Below are 20101 nucleotides of genomic sequence, written 5' to 3'. Positions count from 1 at the left end.
GGAGTACCCATCAACTGTCTTTATGGTTATCCAGTTACGGACAACGTTGGATCAGCAATAAAGCACTCGACTCTACATCTATGATCCATAGTGGTTTCAGGTCGAAGAGTGGTATACACTATTATCACCATGAGAATAACTTATGACACTTTGCATAACTTTCTATATAGTATTCTCATAGCGGGTCAATCCGGTATAAATATTACTCCTAATATTCATACCTATGTTTAAGACTTGATAACTCTTTATCCATGATCCATGAGATGTGATCATCAGTCTACAAACATAATAGTCTTAATGCTTTAATGTTATCCCACTTCACATTAAAGCTCGACTACGGATACTTTAAGAACAGTGCCCTTATGTTTAATGTGTTCTCATGATTAAGTCACACTTAATATATTAAACGGACTATCTATTCTAGGGACTTTATTAATCAACCATAATAAAGAAAATGCCTTTTATTATTAAAAAATAATTCGATACAAGTACCAAAAGTATTGGCCTCTAGGGCTTACACCAACACATGAGGCATTAGCAATTTCAAGGATATTCATATGAAATTCATGAATATTTTCATCTTCTTTCATCCTCAAATTTTCAAACTTGGTAGTGAGCAGCTGCAGTCTAGACATCTTTACTCTAGAGGTGCCTTCATGAGTGGTTTTGAGAATGTTCCAAGCATCTTTAGCCACTTCACAGTTGTTTACCAATCTGAAGATGTTCTTATCTACTCCATTGAATATAGCATTCAATGCTTTAGAGTTCCCAAGGGCTAGATCATCCTCATCCTTGGTCCATTGTTCCTCAGCCTTCTTATCAGTTGTAGCTTCTCCTTCCTTAGTAATAACTGGATGTTCCCAGCCTGTTAAAACAACCTTCCAAGCCTTATTATCCAAAGATTTTAGGAAGGCTACCATTCGAGGTTTCCAATAGTCATAGTTGGATCCATCCAGAATAGGTGGTCTGTGAACAGATCCTCCGTCTCTATCCATAGTACTAGAAAGTAACGTCCTTAGATCTCACCCAAAACCAGAGCAAGATGCCTGCTCTGATACCAATTGAAATTCTGGTATCAGATATGAGATGTCGAAGGTAATGTCACGACACTAATATCTGAACAATACAAACAGGATAAAAGATAAAGAACAGTAATGCAAGAGACACAAGCAATTGTTAACCCAGTTCGGTGCAAACTCACCTACGTCTGGGGGCTACCAAGCCAGGAAGGAAATCCACTAAACAGAATTAGTTCAAAGACTCTCAGTAAACAACTTCAAGTTACAGTCTTTTCACCTAATTTCTACCCGTGTGACTTCTACCTAAGAACTCTTAGATATGAGATCCTACTCACTCCCCCTCAATAACAACAGTGATATAAAACAAGAATTACAATGAAAAGAAGACACTCTTCAAAGACACATACTTGATCTTGCTTAAAAGCTTCAATCAAGTAAACACACACTCATGCTTCAAAGCTTAGAGTGGACAAAATTACAACTCAAAAATCAGTCCAATTCAATCATCTATGGATGAATGAATGGCTTACAATTCACACGACCACACAAGACTAAAACCCTTATTCTCTCTCAATATTTCGTTCGTTATTTCTTGTGTATAAAACCAAATATTCCATGCCCTATTTATAGAATCGTTTGGCTGGGCTTGGACATCTCAAAACCCTAAAACTATTTTCCATTCATATCTTCTCATGACAGCTGATTATATCTTGTTGGAAAATAAGTCAATCTGGTTGTAATTACTGATTGAATAGCGCGTTTAATCATCTCTTCAATCATACATAGATTAGCATAAAAAACGCAATCACACAATACATAACATTCAGACTGAATGTTCTGTATACAGATGTCATGACATCGGGTCTGACATCTCAGTAAAATCCTGCATATTCACATTTTAAACATCCTGCAGGTACATGTTATCTTATGTCAAGACAACACTTGTGACAACTTGTGAACACTCTAGGTTTTACCAAAATTGCTGCCAACACATAGAACCAACAACACCCACATCCAACGATTCACAAAGAAGGAAACACCATAATGTGTTGGCATTCCCTTTAAAGAAGGGAGTTTTATAAAGACCCTTTGATATTTGAGGTAATACACTACTTTGAAGTTGAAATGATTAAGAAGTTCCTATTTAATCCTTCAAAATAAAGCTCTTAACTTTTGCTCATCAAATAAAATTATTTTGCTAACCCAATAGATGAGTTTCATAGTCTTTTGTAGAAAGGATGTGTAAATCAAGCTAGGCAGAGGTGCAAAAGAGAAAGCAAATCCAGCACAAAGCCCAAAAAGCACCAAAAAGGCTAACTTATGTAAGCCCAGTCGATTTGAACCATGAGGAAATCGATTGGATAATCTTGGCGTGCATATTTTTAAATCAAATCCAAGTTAAATATAGTATCCAAAGCAATCAGATCCCCGCATTAATGAATATCGTTTAATATATTGGAAAATCTGATCACCCAATCGATTGGAGCCCTAAGCCAATCAATTGGGACACTACTTTTGGAATGATTTATTGAAACTTATTTTACATGTAATATGCTTTTAACAAGGACAACAATTTTACTTTTGATGATGACAACTTTTGTCTAACGATGATAACTAATGAGGTTAAGTCAAGCATAAGTGGTTAAACGATTAAAGATACACACCTAAGTATTAGGATTTGATGGACTTGATTATTCGATGATGGAAACCAAATGGAATATAAGCTCAAGCTTCATCTCAAGTGAACTGAGCAAGTGTCTACAAAAGAAAGCATTCGACAAAGTCTTGAAGTGCAAGAAAGTCCTACCTTGATTAGTATTAGTGAATACTTTGTAAGGCATACAACGTTCTCATAAAAGGGCGTGGCTAAAACACATACACACACGTACACACACAGAAAAAAACAAATTTTTAAACTGATTTTTCTCAAGAAGATATTTTAAAAAATATCTTGAAACTGTGTCAGATGAGTTTAAAGTTGTCTAAAAAGCTATAAGGATTTTTTTTGTCTTAACCAATCGATTGACACCTTATCCCAATCGATTGGGAGAGTTCAAAAATGCGTCATAAATGATTAGGACAACATCTTAATGAAGTGCAATGACTATATATCTTTTATTTCCTTTTTGAATTTAATAATCAGTTATTTTTAGGTTATCTAATCGATTGACAATATGTGTTAATCGATTAGTAAGTTATAAAATGCATAAAAACAATTTCCTTTTTGAGCCAACATATAGCCTATAAATAGAGGTCTCTTCTCTCATTTCAAATTATTCAGAATCGTGTTTTGACACTTCTCTCTCTCTAAACTTTTCTTTTACTTTATCTTACTAATATTTTATCCGAAATGCTTTTTCGAGAAATTTCTTTCGTTAATGAGGATAAGTTGGAATTCTGGAATGGTAGATCTATAAGTTCACCAAGGAACTTTTATTTATATGTTGTATGAGGCTGCTCTTTGCAGATAAGTCTCATGTTTATATTGACGCTCGGTACATATGGATGCTTAGTAGTCTTTACGATACCATTTGAGCTTGGGGGTGCACTGCATTGACCATCCTATAGGCAACACTTGAAGTTGCGATTGCCTTTGAGTCCAGACAACTTGCTGGTTATTTGAGTCTATTCTAGGTATACTTGAAATTATGATTTGTATTTTAGTTCTTATTTAATTTTTATGAATAAAATTTCTTAATTATTATTTGTTGTGTCTGTGTACTTTTATCAGTGTCGGATATACGAGCATTTCCCTACCATCTACGACAAAAGTACGAAACATACCCTGCAGGCGCCCCATGGGCGAGGAGATGAAGTGAGGGTTCCACACGATTCGTAGTGTGATGATGATTACTTAGAGTGTCTTCCGATGTTGAAATACCTGTCGATGATATGTCGTCGCAGCCACCTCCACATGATGTCGATGACCAGGTTGATAAATCCATATGGTAAGATTTTTACCGGATTATCGCGGCCCATACAAATATAAATTCAATAAAATTTTGTACAAATTTTTTTTTAATTCAATAAGATTTGATTTTGTGCGATTATGTGTGATTTGATTGTGTGATTATGTGCGATATGATTTTCTGGAGTTAAGAAGTTTTCAAATCTTACCTATACAATATTGAGGTTTTCAAAAAATTTAATACAAGTTATAAATTTTTTCATATAACATCAAACTTAACATTTTAAAGTAATTTTACAATATTAATTAAAAAACTAGTTTATAATTTGAATATCAAAAAGCAATTCAAAATAATTGACATTAAATTAAATCAGATAAGTGTATTTTTTAAATTAAAGTTAAAAATATTTATAGTCCCTTTAATTATACCAATTTTAATGTTTAATTCGTATAAAAGATTTGATCAAATTTCAATTTCTTTAAATTTTTAATTGCCAATTTTGGTTGATATGTTATTATTAAGACATTAAAATATCAAGTTAATAATTTAGTTATTTAATATTTATTTTAACAATTTAATTTTAATTTGAAGTTATAGATAAATCAATAAAGATTGAACACTAAGGCATGTTTGAATTGGTTTTTGTTTTTAGTTTTTAAAATTTATTTTATAAATCTATTTTCTAAAACTGTTTTTAATAAAAAAATAAAAAATAGAAATTATTTGGTTGTTCAGTTTTCTAAAAGAGATTAATTACTATGCACTATCAGTGTAAAAAGATTTATATTGTTGATTCATCACCATCACCCGTTTGCATTACTTTATAGGTTTTTAAAATAAAAGTCAAACTTATTTCAATATCCAACGGATAAGATTAACTGACGGTGTAAAATCATTTTACATTGTCAGTGTATATCAATTAAATCATTTCTAAAACTATTTTAAAGAATAAAAACTCATTTGGTAAGAATTTTTTGAGAATGTGTATATATTTATTCATATATAAATATATTTTTCTCCCATTAGTGGGAACTTACGCTACAATTTTTCAATCATAAATCTATATGTCTTCATCATCTTTCGTCTTTTCTTTTTCACTTGAAAACGCACTTATCTAATCATATATTTTTTTCCCAAAATTAACTAAAATGATTTTATAAATTTTTTAATGGGCCGGTCCAACCAAGTCCATGAAAAACATAAATGGACTGCGCCAAAAAATAATGGTTGTGTTTTTTAATCTTTTTTTGTAGTCTAGACCGCACTAAATTATGAAATTTATGGGCCGGTTCGATGGATTGAGAGTGACACTTATTTCTGAGTAAATAATGTATATTGTTATCGACCCTTCAAGACTTTGACGATCAACTGTCTTGCCTACCGCGGATCTTTACAAATATATAATTACAATATGCATTTCTTATTTGTTTAAAAATGAAGCTTAATTTAATTTGATCAAACAATAATTATATTCATTATTATTTTATAAATTAAAAGATATATTTATTTAGTTAAATATTATTCGATAAAAAATTATTATTAATAAAAAAGGATGAAAATTTTGATTTATTTATAAATTAATAACTTTAAAAAAAATTATATACTTCTAAACTATTTATTAAAGTAACCATTACAAGTGTGGGTTTCAATTTATTATAAATTATTACTATAGTATTTAATATTTTATTATTTAAAAAAAAAGGTATGAAAAGTGAGTTCAATTAAAGAAGAACTCATTCAATTTTGCTAGGACATACTCCTACTATAATACAACACAACATGACATTATGTAATAATGAAATAAAAATTAATAAAATAAATGGAATACATAAAAGTTTTAAATAATTACAAAAGTGTCATTAATGAAAATATGTTATTGTCCGTGTGTTTTTAATTTTCAATGATTGTATAAAGAAAAATCAAAATTAAAAAATAAAACAGTTTAAGGTTGTTTCAATTTTTTAGTTTTGAAAACTAAAATATTAGAAATAGTTTTTAAAAACAATTTTTAGAAAGAAGTATTTCAAACAGAATTTTAGTTTTTAAATTTTAAAAACTTAAAAACTGTTTTTGAGAACTAAATCAAACAAACCCTAAATAATTAAAATATTAAAATATAATATTATTTTAAGGTCTTATAAATGACAATAAATTAAGGTATTATGGTCTAATAAATGACAATAAATTAAGGTATTAAGGTAATAACAATGATTTTGATATGAAGTTTCTGTCTGCCGGAATTAAGAAGTTTTGAATATTTTTCAGGTTAAGAGTTTTGAGTAGGGTTTTGTGCGATCATGGCATTCGGAGAATGTTATGGATTGTGGAAAGCTGAAGAGTCATGTTATTCAAACTCGTGGAATTGGGAACCTGTGATATTGTCTGAAACTGAATACTGCCCAGAAGCTGTTCGACAATATGTTCTTGCTTCTCACAAAAGCGAGACTTTGAAGGAAAAAGTACGGAAGCATCTTGGATATCTTGGATGGCAAATTCACAAATATCGTAATCATCTCAGGTACAAGCCACCCCATGGAATCTTGTGTCGCAAGAAATTTTACTACTCACTTATTGAGATCTGTAAAGCTATGCAAATGGAATCCAGTGTGAACTCTTCTTCTGTTGCTGTTGCTGTTGCAATGCCATATTGTCCTCAAGCCATTGTTGAATACCACAAACATGCACTCGACCCGACTTTGCATGATAAAAGAAAACTTATTTCAAATATAAGAAACTATCTCGTCAAAGAAGGATGGGTTTTAACTGATCCGCCCCTTGAAAATAGAAGAAGGGGTGTGTTATATACTTCCCCGCAAAAGCGGAAATTTTTCTCACTGAGCACTGTATGCAAATTCCTAATTGAGGAAAGTACTAAAAGATCGTCTATTTCTGGCATTCAACCTCTAAATGCCTCCTCGGTTGTTAACAAAGAAAGTGTTGATTGGGTACCAAGTGATGATGACTTATCAAGTAAAGCATCACATTTGCTTTCTGATGAGACCGAGTTATACACTATAGACAGGGTTGCTACAAATAGGTCAAAGCGAAAACGCCATGAATCAAGATCTCTAGCTGTGGTGCCTTCTTCTGTTGCAGTGGCAGGTGAACAAGCTACTCCTTCTGCGGCATATTGTCAACCCATTTTTGAATACCACAAACATGCACTCGAACCGAATTGGCATGGTAAAAGAAAACTTATTTCAAAAATAAGAAAGCATCTCGTCGAAGAAGGATGGGTTTTAACTGACCCGCCCCTCGAAAACAGAAGAAGGGGTGTGTTATATACTTCTCCGCAAAAACGGAGGTTTACCTCACTGAACATGGTATGCAAATTCTTAATTGAGGAAAGTAATGGAAGATCATCTATTTCCGGCATTGAACCTTTAATGCGAAAACGCGATGAATCAAGTCTAAGGATGAGATCAAATAAAAGAGTGCGAAAATTTTCGGTCCCTTCTCTATCACATCAGAAAGCTCTGAATGTTGTTTCTTGGTTGATAGACAGCAACGTGGTGTTACCAAGGTCTAAGGTTTGTTACGTAGCAAAAAGACAGCGTGTCATGGCTTCTGGTCGATTAACTCAGGATGGAATCAAGTGTAAATGTTGTCATAAAATATACAGTCTTGTTTCCTTCGAATTTCATGCCATTGGCAGTAATACCACCAGACCAAGTGCTAGTATCTTTCTGGATGATGGTAGGTCGCTCTTACAGTGCCAGATACAAATAATGCAAGATCATGTGTCAAGGGTAGCTATGGTAAAATCACAGACTCATATGTGTCAGAGTGAAAACGACTACATTTGTTCCGTTTGCCGCGACGGGGGCGAACTTCTTTTGTGTGATCGGTGTCCGTCTTCATTTCATAAGACGTGTCTTGGTCTTGAGGTAGGTTAACCATTTTCATTCTAGTTCATGATGTATTTAGTATTCTCGTATTTACTTCAGTTTAATTCTTCCACACCAATAGTTGGACTTTGTTTTTCCTGTATAGGATGTCCCTGATGGTGACTGGTTTTGTCCATCATGTCTTTGTGGGATTTGCGGCCAAAGAAAATTCAATGGGGGCGGTGAGGATGGACATTTCCTTAAATGCATTCAGTGTGAACATAATTGTAAGTATGTGTTAAAGCTGGTATCGAAATGAATAGAATATACTGATACATATAAATCTGCTTACACATTTCACCCAAACCTAGATATCTTTTGACTTTTATGTGTATTTATGTGCATCTGTTAATCAACATTACTATACTTACCATGTCATCTTTATGAACCTAATGTAGATCATGTTGCATGCCTGATAAGTAGAGGTACATGTAAGTCCAGAAGTTATGCGGAAAGCCGGTTTTGCGGAAAAGACTGTGAAAGGGTATATATTCAATGCATCGCCTTATTTATTGGAAAGTTTTAGCCATCTTTTTGTATAAACTTGGTAATTTATCTGCTTGTTTGAAATAAAATTATATTTATATTTGATAATTCGGTATATGTGATTTTGATCAATGCTTGCACTTGAAATCTAATGGAATTAATGAGGATTTATTTCGGCGAAATTACATGTTATGACTTGGCAATATCAGGTACAATTAAGTTAATCCCACTCTAAATTTTTGTTGTCTATTTTTTCACAGTTATATGAAGGTCTTCAAAGAATGTTGGGAGAGCCAGTTTCAGTGGGTGTGGACAATCTAACATGGACACTGGTGAAGTCTATCGACTCTGAGAGTTGTGATATTGATAGTAGTAAAAGTGGATTATTGGCAGAAAGTTACAGCAAACTCAATGTTGCTCTTTCTGTGATGCATGAATGTTTTGAGCCCCTAAAGGAACCCTCCTCTGGCAGAGATCTGGTGGAAGATGTTATATTCAGCAGATGGTCAGTGATTCTTATCCATGAAAATGCGTTCACGGTGTTTTATTAGAAACACATTTTATATTTTGTTGTATTATTGATATTGGTAGAGACCTAAGTTGTGTGAATTATTGTTTTACCTCTTGTCATGTATCTGAGATCTGTACATGTGAATTTTTCAGGTCAGAACTTAATCGAATGAATTTCCGGGGTTTCTATACTGTACTTCTAGAGAAAGATGAAGATCTGGTCAGTGTGGCAACTTTTAGGTGAGTATAGGATTTGTTTCCATAAAAAACTAGGCTCTGTTTGACAGAATGATTATATTTCTTTTTGAGTTGCTGTTTATTAATGGCTTGTATTATGGTCATCTTGATTTACTATTTTAACTTTTTAGGGTCTTTGGAGATAAGGTGGCTGAAGTACCTCTCGTTGGTACCAGATTTCAATATCGTCGACATGGAATGTGTCGCATCTTAATGGATGAACTGGAAAAGGTAACAAACAAGGAACTCACTTCCCTTTTTTCCTTCTCTACATTTGACGCCCTCTTTTCATTTTTATCATCATAATGTGTTTTGTATTTTGGCTGTAACACCTAGGATAGGACTGTTCAGAAGAAACAACTGAGCCAAACTCAACTGCCGGACCCAACCAAAATAAACCATATAGAACCTATGAAGCACAGCGGGCAACGTGACATGCATCGGTGTCCGACACTTGTATGATACCTCTAGGATTAAATACTATCATATATATAGTGTCCTATATTTTTTACATTAGTGACGTGTCCGTGTTGTGTTAGAGTCCGTGCTTCATAGTATAGAACTGAGAACTAAGAAAACACTGAATCCGATGTCGGTGGTGCACAGTCATACTTATATGGAATTTTAACACAGTTTACTTAAGGTAAACCACTATTGCTACTTTGACACTATTGTAAAACTAATTACTGATTGTATTCTACAATTCTGTATTCACCATTAAAGATACACAGATTCACATAATTTTTTAACTTGTATTTCTTTCCCTAGAAACTCATGCAATTAGGAGTGAAGCAGCTTGTTTTGCCTGCTGTTCCCAGTGTGGTTGATACGTGGACCGGTCCTTTTGGCTTTTCAAAGATGACAGAACTTGAGAGGTCAAAGTTTCTGGACTATACTTTCCTAGATTTTCCAGGTACCATCATGTGCCAGAAGTTCTTGACAAAGACGCCGTCTCCAGATTCTGTTTTGACATTAGGTATGTAATTCATAATCTATAGGATACAAATAAATAAGTTTGTTTCTTGCTAAGGAGAATACATTTACAACTTCAATGTTTCTCTATGCAGAGTTCCAACAAAAACTCGGTGCTATGTCCGAAAGCAGTAGTGCTAATAAGTCTCCAGTATCTGAAGTTTGCCAAGCAGGACAGATAGTTATAAAAGATAAGTCGGATACACCAATGTTGGAGTATGTCTCACTTCTGTCTATTTAATCCTTACCATACAAGAAAGACAAGATTATTAAATGCTTATGTATAATAGTGATAAAGTGATCGCAAAGGGATCTAATATTGTAGCAAATGTATTTTCTGTCTGTTACCATATATCTATTGTTGTCATCATTATTGTCTTGATTGAGATCTTTCCTAGGATCGCAAGATTGCAAAACATAAGATCGCATCAAAGATCATATAATGTTAAGTAGTTGTTATAGCGGCCTTATAGTGCTGTAACAAAGTTGAATTTGGACAACACTAGGATCATGATCCTACCAAAATGATTACTTAGAATCCGGATAGGGTATCAGCATGATTGTATCTAACGAACCTGATATTTTTTTGCAGTGCTTTTGAAGGTGAAAGCGATAATGATAATGTATCTAACAAACCTGTTATTGACTGTGTCACCATGGTACTTCTATTTGTTCCCCACCATGTTATACTGCATTGTTATTCTACCAAATGCTATTTTGTATTAAGAGTTAGAATTTGAATAAACTGTTATTATTTACAGTTTGCTCCCTTACTCATTTCTTGATAATTTAATTGGTTTTTAGGCGGATCAACCAGTTCTTGAGGATGAACAACATTGCCAGAATGGAACCTCCACTGTACAAGGCTCTTCTGAAAAATGGAAGAATGTCTTGCATTATTATAGACGGAGGAAAGTGAAAGGGTAGCATGAGTATGATTATGATGCTTGTGAGTAAAAGGGAAACACAATATTTTGTTGAAGGGGAATACTTAATGTGTTGATCACATTATTTTCAGTGATAACCTCTTTCTTTGTGTTTCTTTGGTACAAAGTATACATGTTTATAAGTAGGAGATTTTGCCTTTATAAATTGAGGTAGTTTTGAGTTTGATGGATGGAGACATTTCTATATAGTTTTGGAAATCACTAACAATGGATTGTAACATAAACTCTACTAATGGTTTTTGTTAAAAACATATTTGAGTCAATAATGATTAGACAAAATTGAAACCAACAGTTCAGGTTTTATCCTAAGGTTGGATTTGAAATTCACTAGGTTACACTTTTCAAATGTGTTCAAAATTATATATTAGAGCAAAAAGGATTTGGATATTATGCTTGTTAACTTAGAAGATTAGCAAAATAGGGAGTAGATATAATAAGTTTTTAGGTTGTGTTTAATCAGACAGAAAGTAAAATGAGAGAAATAAGTGAGAGAATGTAAGAAACAAGAAAACGATGAGATATATAAAAGATTTGAGATATTGCTTGTTATAAGAGAAATAAAATAGAGAAATATTTATCTTTCTTTACACTAGTTTGGTTGAATAAAAGGTGAGAAGAGAGAAGTCTCTTTTACTTTTAAAAGATAAAAGTTTCAAAGCACGCCCACACAAATTGATTAAATATGAGCAGTCCTAATTCAAAGGAGAAACTCGACGTTCCCTAGAGGAGCGTAAGACCCTCCCCCTCAATAACTTAAGAATGGGAGGACCCAAAACACTTAATGGCCTATGAAGAACAAGCAATGTTGAGGCACTCCTAAAGGTCTCCGGAGCAGGAGAAGGAACTGCTACAGTTTCTCCTGGCTATATACCCCGCCTTAAAAAACGGAGCACTACTTCATTCGCCATTGAATCTACATACAATTAGTACACCGACCTCAATCGAGCATGTCCAAAGGATTCATATCTGCTCCCGAACATCGACCAACTTGTCGATAATTCAGTCGGATATCAATTGTTGTTCTTCATGGACGCGTACTCGGGATATAACCAAATACCAATGTTTGGACCCGACCGGGTAAATATCGCATCCATGATCGAGCAAGCTAATTAACAATAAATGTCATGTCATTTAGACTGAAGAATGTCTAAGCAATCTACCAAAGGATGATGAGCAGAATCTTCCGAGAAGTGATAGGGGAGACTTTAGAAGTATACATGGACTATATGGTAGTAAAGTCGAGTGTGGACACACTTCACGCTCAACATCTCCAATGATTATTTAAAAGAGTACGAGATTACAGTAGAGGTTTAATCCTAAGAAATGCACTTTCATAGTAAGGGCCGACAAGTTTATGGGTTTCTATTTGATAGAGAGAGGTATTGAAGCTAATCTTGACAAATGTGAGCCAATTATCGAGATAAAGGCACCAACCACAAATAAGGGTATACAAAGGCTAAATGGGATACTAATTTCCTTGAATAGATTTATCTCTAGATCCACTCAACAAGCAATGTCTTTCTACAGACTACTGAGGAAAAGGCAAAATTCGAGTGGAATACCGAATGCAACGATGTATTCGAGTCCTTGAATAAGATCTTAGATACTCTACCAGTACTCACACGGTCGTCGCCATGGGAGATTTTATATCAATACCTAGCAGTTACTGAGGAGGCAGTGAGTTTCGTACGCATAAGAGAAACAGGACTTGAATGGAGCAAAAACTTCGTATTATAAGATCAAGAAACCTGCCCTAGTCGTTGTGGTAGCATCACGAAAGCTCATAAGGTATTTTCTATCACACTCTATAGATGTTTGGACAAATTTACCCTTAAGGCAGGTGTTTTACCAGCCAGATTTGGCCGGGAGATCGATGAAATGGGCCATTGAGCTATCCGAGTTTGAAATTTCTTTTGAAGCAAAGAAGGTACTAAAAGCTCAATTGTTCACTAACTTCCTAGCAGAAATGACCGCGGTACCTTCGGCATCATACCACACCTGGGTGGTTTTCACAGATGGATCATCTTATAGTCGCGGAAGTTGGGCGAGATTAATTCTAGAGAATAATTATGGGCCCGTGATAGAATTCTTATTGAGATTAGTATTCTTTACCACCAACAATCAAATAAAATATGAAACGGTGATAATGTTAATTGAGGAAGTCGAGGCAGAATGCCTCAAATTGCAAGCAAATTCCCAGTTGGTCGTCTCTCAAATCAGGGGAGATGCTCAAGATAAAGACCCTTTATTACAAAAACACATTAAGTTATCCACCGAAAAATTGGTGAATTTTACGGAATATGAAATCGCCCACGTTCCTCGCAAAGAATACACTCGCGCTGATGTACTATCCCAGTTAGATAGCACGGAAAGTCCCAAGATTAATCATTCATTCGTTCAAGAGACTAAGAGAATGCCAAGTATTGAATGAAGGGAAAAACCCATAATGGTAATAAGTGTGCCAACCTCTCTCTCTTGGATCCCCTGATTAAAGAATATATCGAACACATGAATCTACTTCGGACCCATCAGAAGCTACGATAGTAAAATAAGAGCATGTTGGTATACTTGGGGGAACCCTATACAAGAGAGGTCTCTCCACTCCCCTATTAAGATGCCTAGAGAAATCATAGGCTACTTGTGCTCTCTTAGAGGTACATGAAGGAATATCCGTAAAACATCTAGGAGTCGCTGCCTTAGTCAAAAAAGTCTTGAGAACGGGATATTTTTGGGCGACCATAGTCCAGGACGCTAGAGAGTATGTAAAGAAATGTGGCCAATTCAAGCGACAAAGAAACGTTTTCAACGCCCCATCCACCGATCTACACGTCCTCACCTCACCATGGTTGTTTATGCAATGGGATAGACCTCATAGGCCCTTTCGCCCCACCTCACGGCCAACTTAGATACTTGATTGTGCTTGTTGATTATTTCACTAAGTGGATCAAAGATGAAGCCTTAGAAAAAATCAGGACGGTAAATGGTTTGAAAATTTTCAAGAAACAATGGGCTGCAGTTCATAGACGGGAAACTTCAGAATCTAATGGAAGAGTTAAGAATCAAGCATCATTTTTCTTCATTAGAACACCCCCAAACCAATGGCCCAGCGGAGGCCGCTAACAAAGTACTTGTCAGAGAATTGAAGAAGAAGTTAGAGGAAGCCAATGATAACTGGGTAGATGAACTATCACATGATCTGTGGGCATACCGTATTACCCCCAGTCAACAACTGGGGAGACTCCATATTGGCTAACATATGGCGTAGAAGCAGTCATTCCAGTAGAAATCAAAGAACTAACTTGGAGGATGGCTAACCCTCTCTCTAAGGAACTTAATGGTCCCACCCTCAGGGAAGAAAGAAGAATGACCACCACTTTCATCAATGCCACAGTCAAGCCGGCCAGAGTTTCCAAGTAGAACAACCATGTTTGACATAGAGAATTTCAACCGGAAAATCTTGTACAACGAAAGGAAGATATCGGTGGCAAGAACGCCCAGGACGACAGGTTGGCGGGAAATTGAGAAGGAACATATCAGATTAAAGAAAACACCAGGTGAGGAGTATATCAGTTGGACTCCTGGTGCGATGGTGACAGTTTTCCGGTGAGGGGAAAAGGTACCAATAGAAAAGGTTAACATAGAAATGTTTACGTTAATATGAGGTTGAGATGGAACTTTAAAAATGTTAATACATCCTATTTAAACATGACTCATGATCACACTTATATGTGAGAGGTTGATGTAACTGTCTTCATATTGTCCGACGTAGATAATCGTTGGATGATGATGGTGTGACTTAGAATGAACGAGAGACATGTCCATATGCAGTGAATGGTGAAGAAAGTATACTTATAAGTCAACACGTTGAACATCTTGAAAATATTAAGCCTATGTGATTTGGGTCGGTCTTATGGATTTGGCCAACCAATAACAAAATGCTTTCCAAACGTTTTGAGTGTTATTTGCAGTGGAGAAAAATACATACTACAAGCATCGACTTTTTATATATATATATATATATATATATATATATATATATAGATATATATATATATATATATATATATATATATATATATATATATATATATATATATATATATATATATATATATATATATATATATATATATATATATATATATATATATATATATATATATATATATATATATATATATATATATATATATATATATATATATATATATATATATATATATATATATATATATATATATATATATATATATATATATATATATATATATATATATTTAAATTATTTACATATTCAAATATTCCACATAAATTATAATGAAAGGAGTAAGAATTCCAAAAGAAATGCTAAAATAAATATCAACCTCAATATATCTCTAAAACAACGTGATAATAAAGATTCAAAAATTCTATTTGTCAATATCGTTTCTGAAAGAACTAATATAACACTTACTCTTTTATGGTGTGATTGGAACAACATAAAGAGAAAATACAGAAATGGGGACGAGAGGTCTTGAGGAGAGAGCACATTTCTTCTGATTGGCCGATCAATCAAATTGGTGAGAAATAAATAAATGACATAGGAGGTTTTTTTACAAAAATAACCCACTTTCTCAAGGAAATTCCCAAAATACCCATGGTTTAAAAAAAATCTCAAACTACCCCACTTTTAGAAGGAGTCGCCAATTGAATTGGAGACTCCTCTTAAAACTTGAATGGAGGCGCCAATTGGATTGGCGCCCCTGTGTAGGGTTTAGGAGGAGGTGCCAATTCAATTGGAGACTCCTCCTAAAATGCAATTTTTTTTGGGTAAATGGTATACATGATAGATAAATTTGATATAGGACCACTTGATATTAATAAAATTTGCCGTTTACACAAAGAAACCTAATGGTGATGACCGGGATCACCTAACCGATCTCCGGTCCCACATCCTCTAGCTACCCTAACCCGTGGCCCTAACCCATGTTGACGATTCTGTACCGGTGTGTGTATCCGGTTTGACACTGTTGTTGGGGGTTTGATGTTGAGGTGTCAGGTGTGTAAGTCATCTGGCGTGGGTCGTACAAGTACATATCCTCGGCGATGAACTAAAAACCAACCGATTTGTACCAAGCCATATAAGTACGACTTGGTTTTTCTTCAGTTGGCATGACTGCGTCAGTTAACATCGCTTTCCTGTAGTTGGTAGTGACGGTGCTTCCATTTGCGATACTCCGATCTTGCAAAGCTTTGCCATGGATTGAAGTTCCATTGGTCGTTAACTTTGCGCAGATGCCATTCTTCTAGGCTAGCTGGGGGATCTGGGATATTTTGAAGCATACCGAACTGCAGCTTCACACGATCACTATTGTGCATCTCCACAGTTGTGAACCGTATTATCGGTGTGCATGCAGTCCATACGGCCGCATCTTCAGCATTGACCTCATGGTCATGATCCAAATTAAGGTATGGACGCCAAATGAACTGAAATGTGAAATAAGATAGGATTATAGTCAATGTAGAAGAAGTTAACAAAATATAACGAAATAATTAAGTTATTTTCCTTACGTCTGTCGGTCGAAGGTGATCCAACAAGTTACGATACTGAGTAATACAGTATCTTGGACATCTGTTGTAACTCATACCACGTGCAGACCATCTATACCAAAAAGTGAAAAAATATTAGTTAGAGGTAATAATTTTTAAAGAAGTAAGTAAATATATAGCAATTTAAACAACTTACTTTTGTGCATACGAAAATGTGAAAGGGTTGTTATTGACGGGTGCTAGAGACGGTAGTCTTGACCAACCTCATGCTTGTAGTAAAACAACACATCTAGAAAATGTAGATGTGTCTTTGTGTGAGTTTTTGCACAAGGAGCTATAGAGATAGGCTAGACAAGCAGATCCCCAACTGTAACTTCCTATTCTATCTACATGTCTAAGTAGAGGTAAATACATAATATGCATGCTAGAACCACTACCTTCGGGAAATAAAAACGAGCCAATTAACAGCATAATATAACACCTAGTTTTTATTATTCGAGCATCTTCGGTAGAATGCTCATCTAAGTATAAACTATTATAGTACGACTTAAGGCGTGAGAGTAGTATACCTTGACCTCTTGCATTATCATCTAACAAATCAGTCTCCAAGAGATCCATGCAAATTGAATTTGCATAGTTGGTTTTACCATTAACAACCTTACCTTCAATGGGTAGTCCCAAAAGCATGTAGACGTCTTCTAACGTCACGGTACACTCACCGGTTGGGAACCAAAATGTCTGTGTCTCTGGTCTCCATCTTTCGCATAAAGCTAGAATGAATTTGTTATCTATGGACCAAGACAAAATTTTGCTTATATGACCAAAACCGACGAGTTCAACATAAGGTTGAATCATCGGGTCCATATGGACATATTCGTGGACCCGAGTTCGGAACCTTGATACATCCTATAAAAGAAAGAACAAAAAACTTGACTAAGTTGGTATGTTAAAATAAAAAGAAGGTTGGTGAAGATGAAAGATAAAAAGTTAACAAAAGAAAAAACGTACATATGTTGCGATGTTTGCAACCGTTCCTCTATGTGATTCGCCCATTGTGAGGATAAACATTTTGTCGCGGGGGTTGGTGTAGATGAAACTACAAGAAGTTGTTGCAGATGAAATTGTAGAAGAAGTATTGTAGAAGAAGTAGTGAGAGTGATGGTGTGGAAGCAGTGTTGATGGAGTGGATGTATTTATAGGCAAATGGATGGGAACATGAAAAGTTGTGCTTGCATGGTGTCTCCATTTGAATTGGCGACCATGTACAACCTTTTAGAGGGGTCTCCATTCAAATTGGCGCCTCCATAGGGATATGCATGCAAGACCTAGGTCTGATTGCTTGGTTTCGAGGTCTGAATGCATGCTTTGACAAGGTGTCTCCACTTGAATTGGCGCCCATGTGCAAGGAATGAGTGGGGGCGCCAATTCATTTGGAGTATGTGTCTGCATGTCTGACACATGGCTGTCCTCTCTCTTGTATGCTGAACATGTCACTTCTTAGTAGCTTGCATGGTTGACACATCATTTCGAAGTAGCTTGCATGTGCGACACGTCACTTCGAACTAGCTAGCATGTGAGACACTTCACTCCTTTATTTAAGTGTCTTACTATCAACATCCAAGACACTTCACTCACATTCATCTACAGTAAGAAAATAGTTTTCATCTGCACAATGTCATCTTCATCATTATACAGTGTCAACGTTCACTGTAACGGTGAAACATACGAGTCTGAGCTATATGGTTTTTATTTTCGAAACACCGATACCATTAGACTCACGATCAAGAGAAATGCAACCTTCTTGCATTTGAAAAAAAGAATACAATCCTGTATAGGATCGGGTATTGTGTCAAAGATCACATATCAAAATCCAATATTTTTTTAGAATAGTCAATGCAAGTATTTCCCCCTTAAGGTACGAGATGATGAAGATGTTGAATACATGTTTGTTAGTCATGAACATTCAGGCTGCAACTGTATTGAGTTGTACATTACTCTTCAACCATGTATACCATCTCAACAGTCTCAACTAACCAGTCAGGATGAATCTGGTGAAGATGATCGACAATGGTCAGATGACGTCAACCTAGAAGCAGAAGCAGAAGTGGACGTCGTTAATGAAGAATAAGAGGAGACTGAAATACAGGTTGATCACATGCTGAACAACGACGATGAAGATGATGATCAACCACCACCAATACCTCCTAGTCATGTCTACAATCCGCCTCAACATATGACAAATATGGATCTTCACAACGATGAAACATCCAACAGTGTTTTCTATAATCCGTATCCGAGATCAGAAGGCGAATTAAAGGTGGGAGACATGTTTCGTACCAAAGAATAATGTGTTCTGGCAATCAAAAAATTCCACATGAACAACTCTGCTGACTTTACAATGAAACGCACTGATTCTAGAAGGTATGTTATCGAATGTCGTAACATGCTTTGTAAGTTTCGTTTGGCTGTGTCTTACAAGAAGAAAAACGACTCTTGGGAGATCGCTTCAATAGACCCACCTCACAGTTGCATTGCAACTAACATTGAACAAGATCACCGTAAACTAAGCGCAACGTTGATATGTCAAGACATTCTGCCGTTGGTTAATAAAAACCCATCAGTGAAGGTGAGTATAATTATATCCCATATCAGAACAACATATAATTATACTCCATCTTACAAGAAAGCCTGAATTGCAAGGACAAAGGCTGTTGAACAAGTTTTCGGCAACTGGGAGGATTCATATAAGGAATTGCCACGATTTTTATGGGCACTAAAAACATATATCCCAGGAACCGTGGCAATTATGGAGACATTGCCAGCGATGATGCCAGACGGAACCTGTGCTACAGGTAATAGAATATTTCACCGTCTCTTTTGGGCATTTGACCCGTGCATCAAAGGTTTCGCATTCTGCAAACCTATTATTCAAATTGATGGCACTTGGTTATACGAAAAATACAAGGGTACTTTGCTCATGGCGGTTGCACAAGACGACAACAACAATGTCTTTCCCATTGCCTTTGCTCTTGTTGAAGGTGAAACGGCTGGTGGATGGGGTTTCTTTCTTCGACATCTCAGAACGCATGTGGCTCCACAAGCCAATCTCTGTTTGATTTCTGATAGACATGCTGCCATTGAGAGTGTCTACAACAACCATGACAATGGATGACATGATCCTCCTTCTACCCATGTCTACTGTATCAGACACATTGCACAAAACTTCACGCGTGTTATAAAAGATAAGAATCTTCGCAAGAAGGTGGTCAATGTTGGGTATGCTCTAACTCAGCCGTCATTTCAATATTATCGTGATGAAATTATACTGTCTAATGAAGATGCAGGGAGATGGCTAAATAACATACCAGTAGAGCAGTGGACAAGGGCATTTGACAGAGGTTGTCGATGGGGCCACATGACAACAAACATTGTGGAATGCATGAATAGGGTATTCAAAGGAATTCGAAATCTGTCGATAACCGCCTTGGTAAGATCAATCTATTATAGGTTGGCTTCTATGTTCGCAACCAGAGGTGAAAGATGGAGTGTGGTGTTAATATCTGGGCAAGTATTCAGTGAGTGTTGCATGAAGGTCATGAAAGAGG

At 35.5% G+C, this 20101-nt stretch overlaps 1 protein-coding gene across 1 annotated transcript; it reads left to right on the top strand.

Annotated features, from left to right (window-relative positions):
• Positions 1-6131: 6131 nt before the first annotated feature.
• LOC127084557 (uncharacterized) lies at positions 6132-11137 on the top strand. Its single transcript, XM_051025039.1, has 10 exons — positions 6132-7815; positions 7922-8042; positions 8214-8299; positions 8562-8806; positions 8965-9051; positions 9180-9279; positions 9817-10024; positions 10116-10236; positions 10613-10679; positions 10825-11137. Exons 1-10 carry the CDS (start codon positions 6226-6228, stop codon positions 10945-10947), a joined length of 2748 nt encoding a protein of 915 aa, XP_050880996.1. The 5' UTR covers positions 6132-6225; the 3' UTR covers positions 10948-11137.
• The last annotated feature ends 8964 nt before the right edge of the window (positions 11138-20101 follow it).

The sequence above is a fragment of the Lathyrus oleraceus genome, chromosome 5 (genome assembly GCF_024323335.1).
Source record: "Lathyrus oleraceus cultivar Zhongwan6 chromosome 5, CAAS_Psat_ZW6_1.0, whole genome shotgun sequence".
Taxonomy (NCBI): domain Eukaryota; kingdom Viridiplantae; phylum Streptophyta; class Magnoliopsida; order Fabales; family Fabaceae; genus Lathyrus; species Lathyrus oleraceus.
This window is presented reverse-complemented; position numbering and strand designations above follow the sequence as displayed.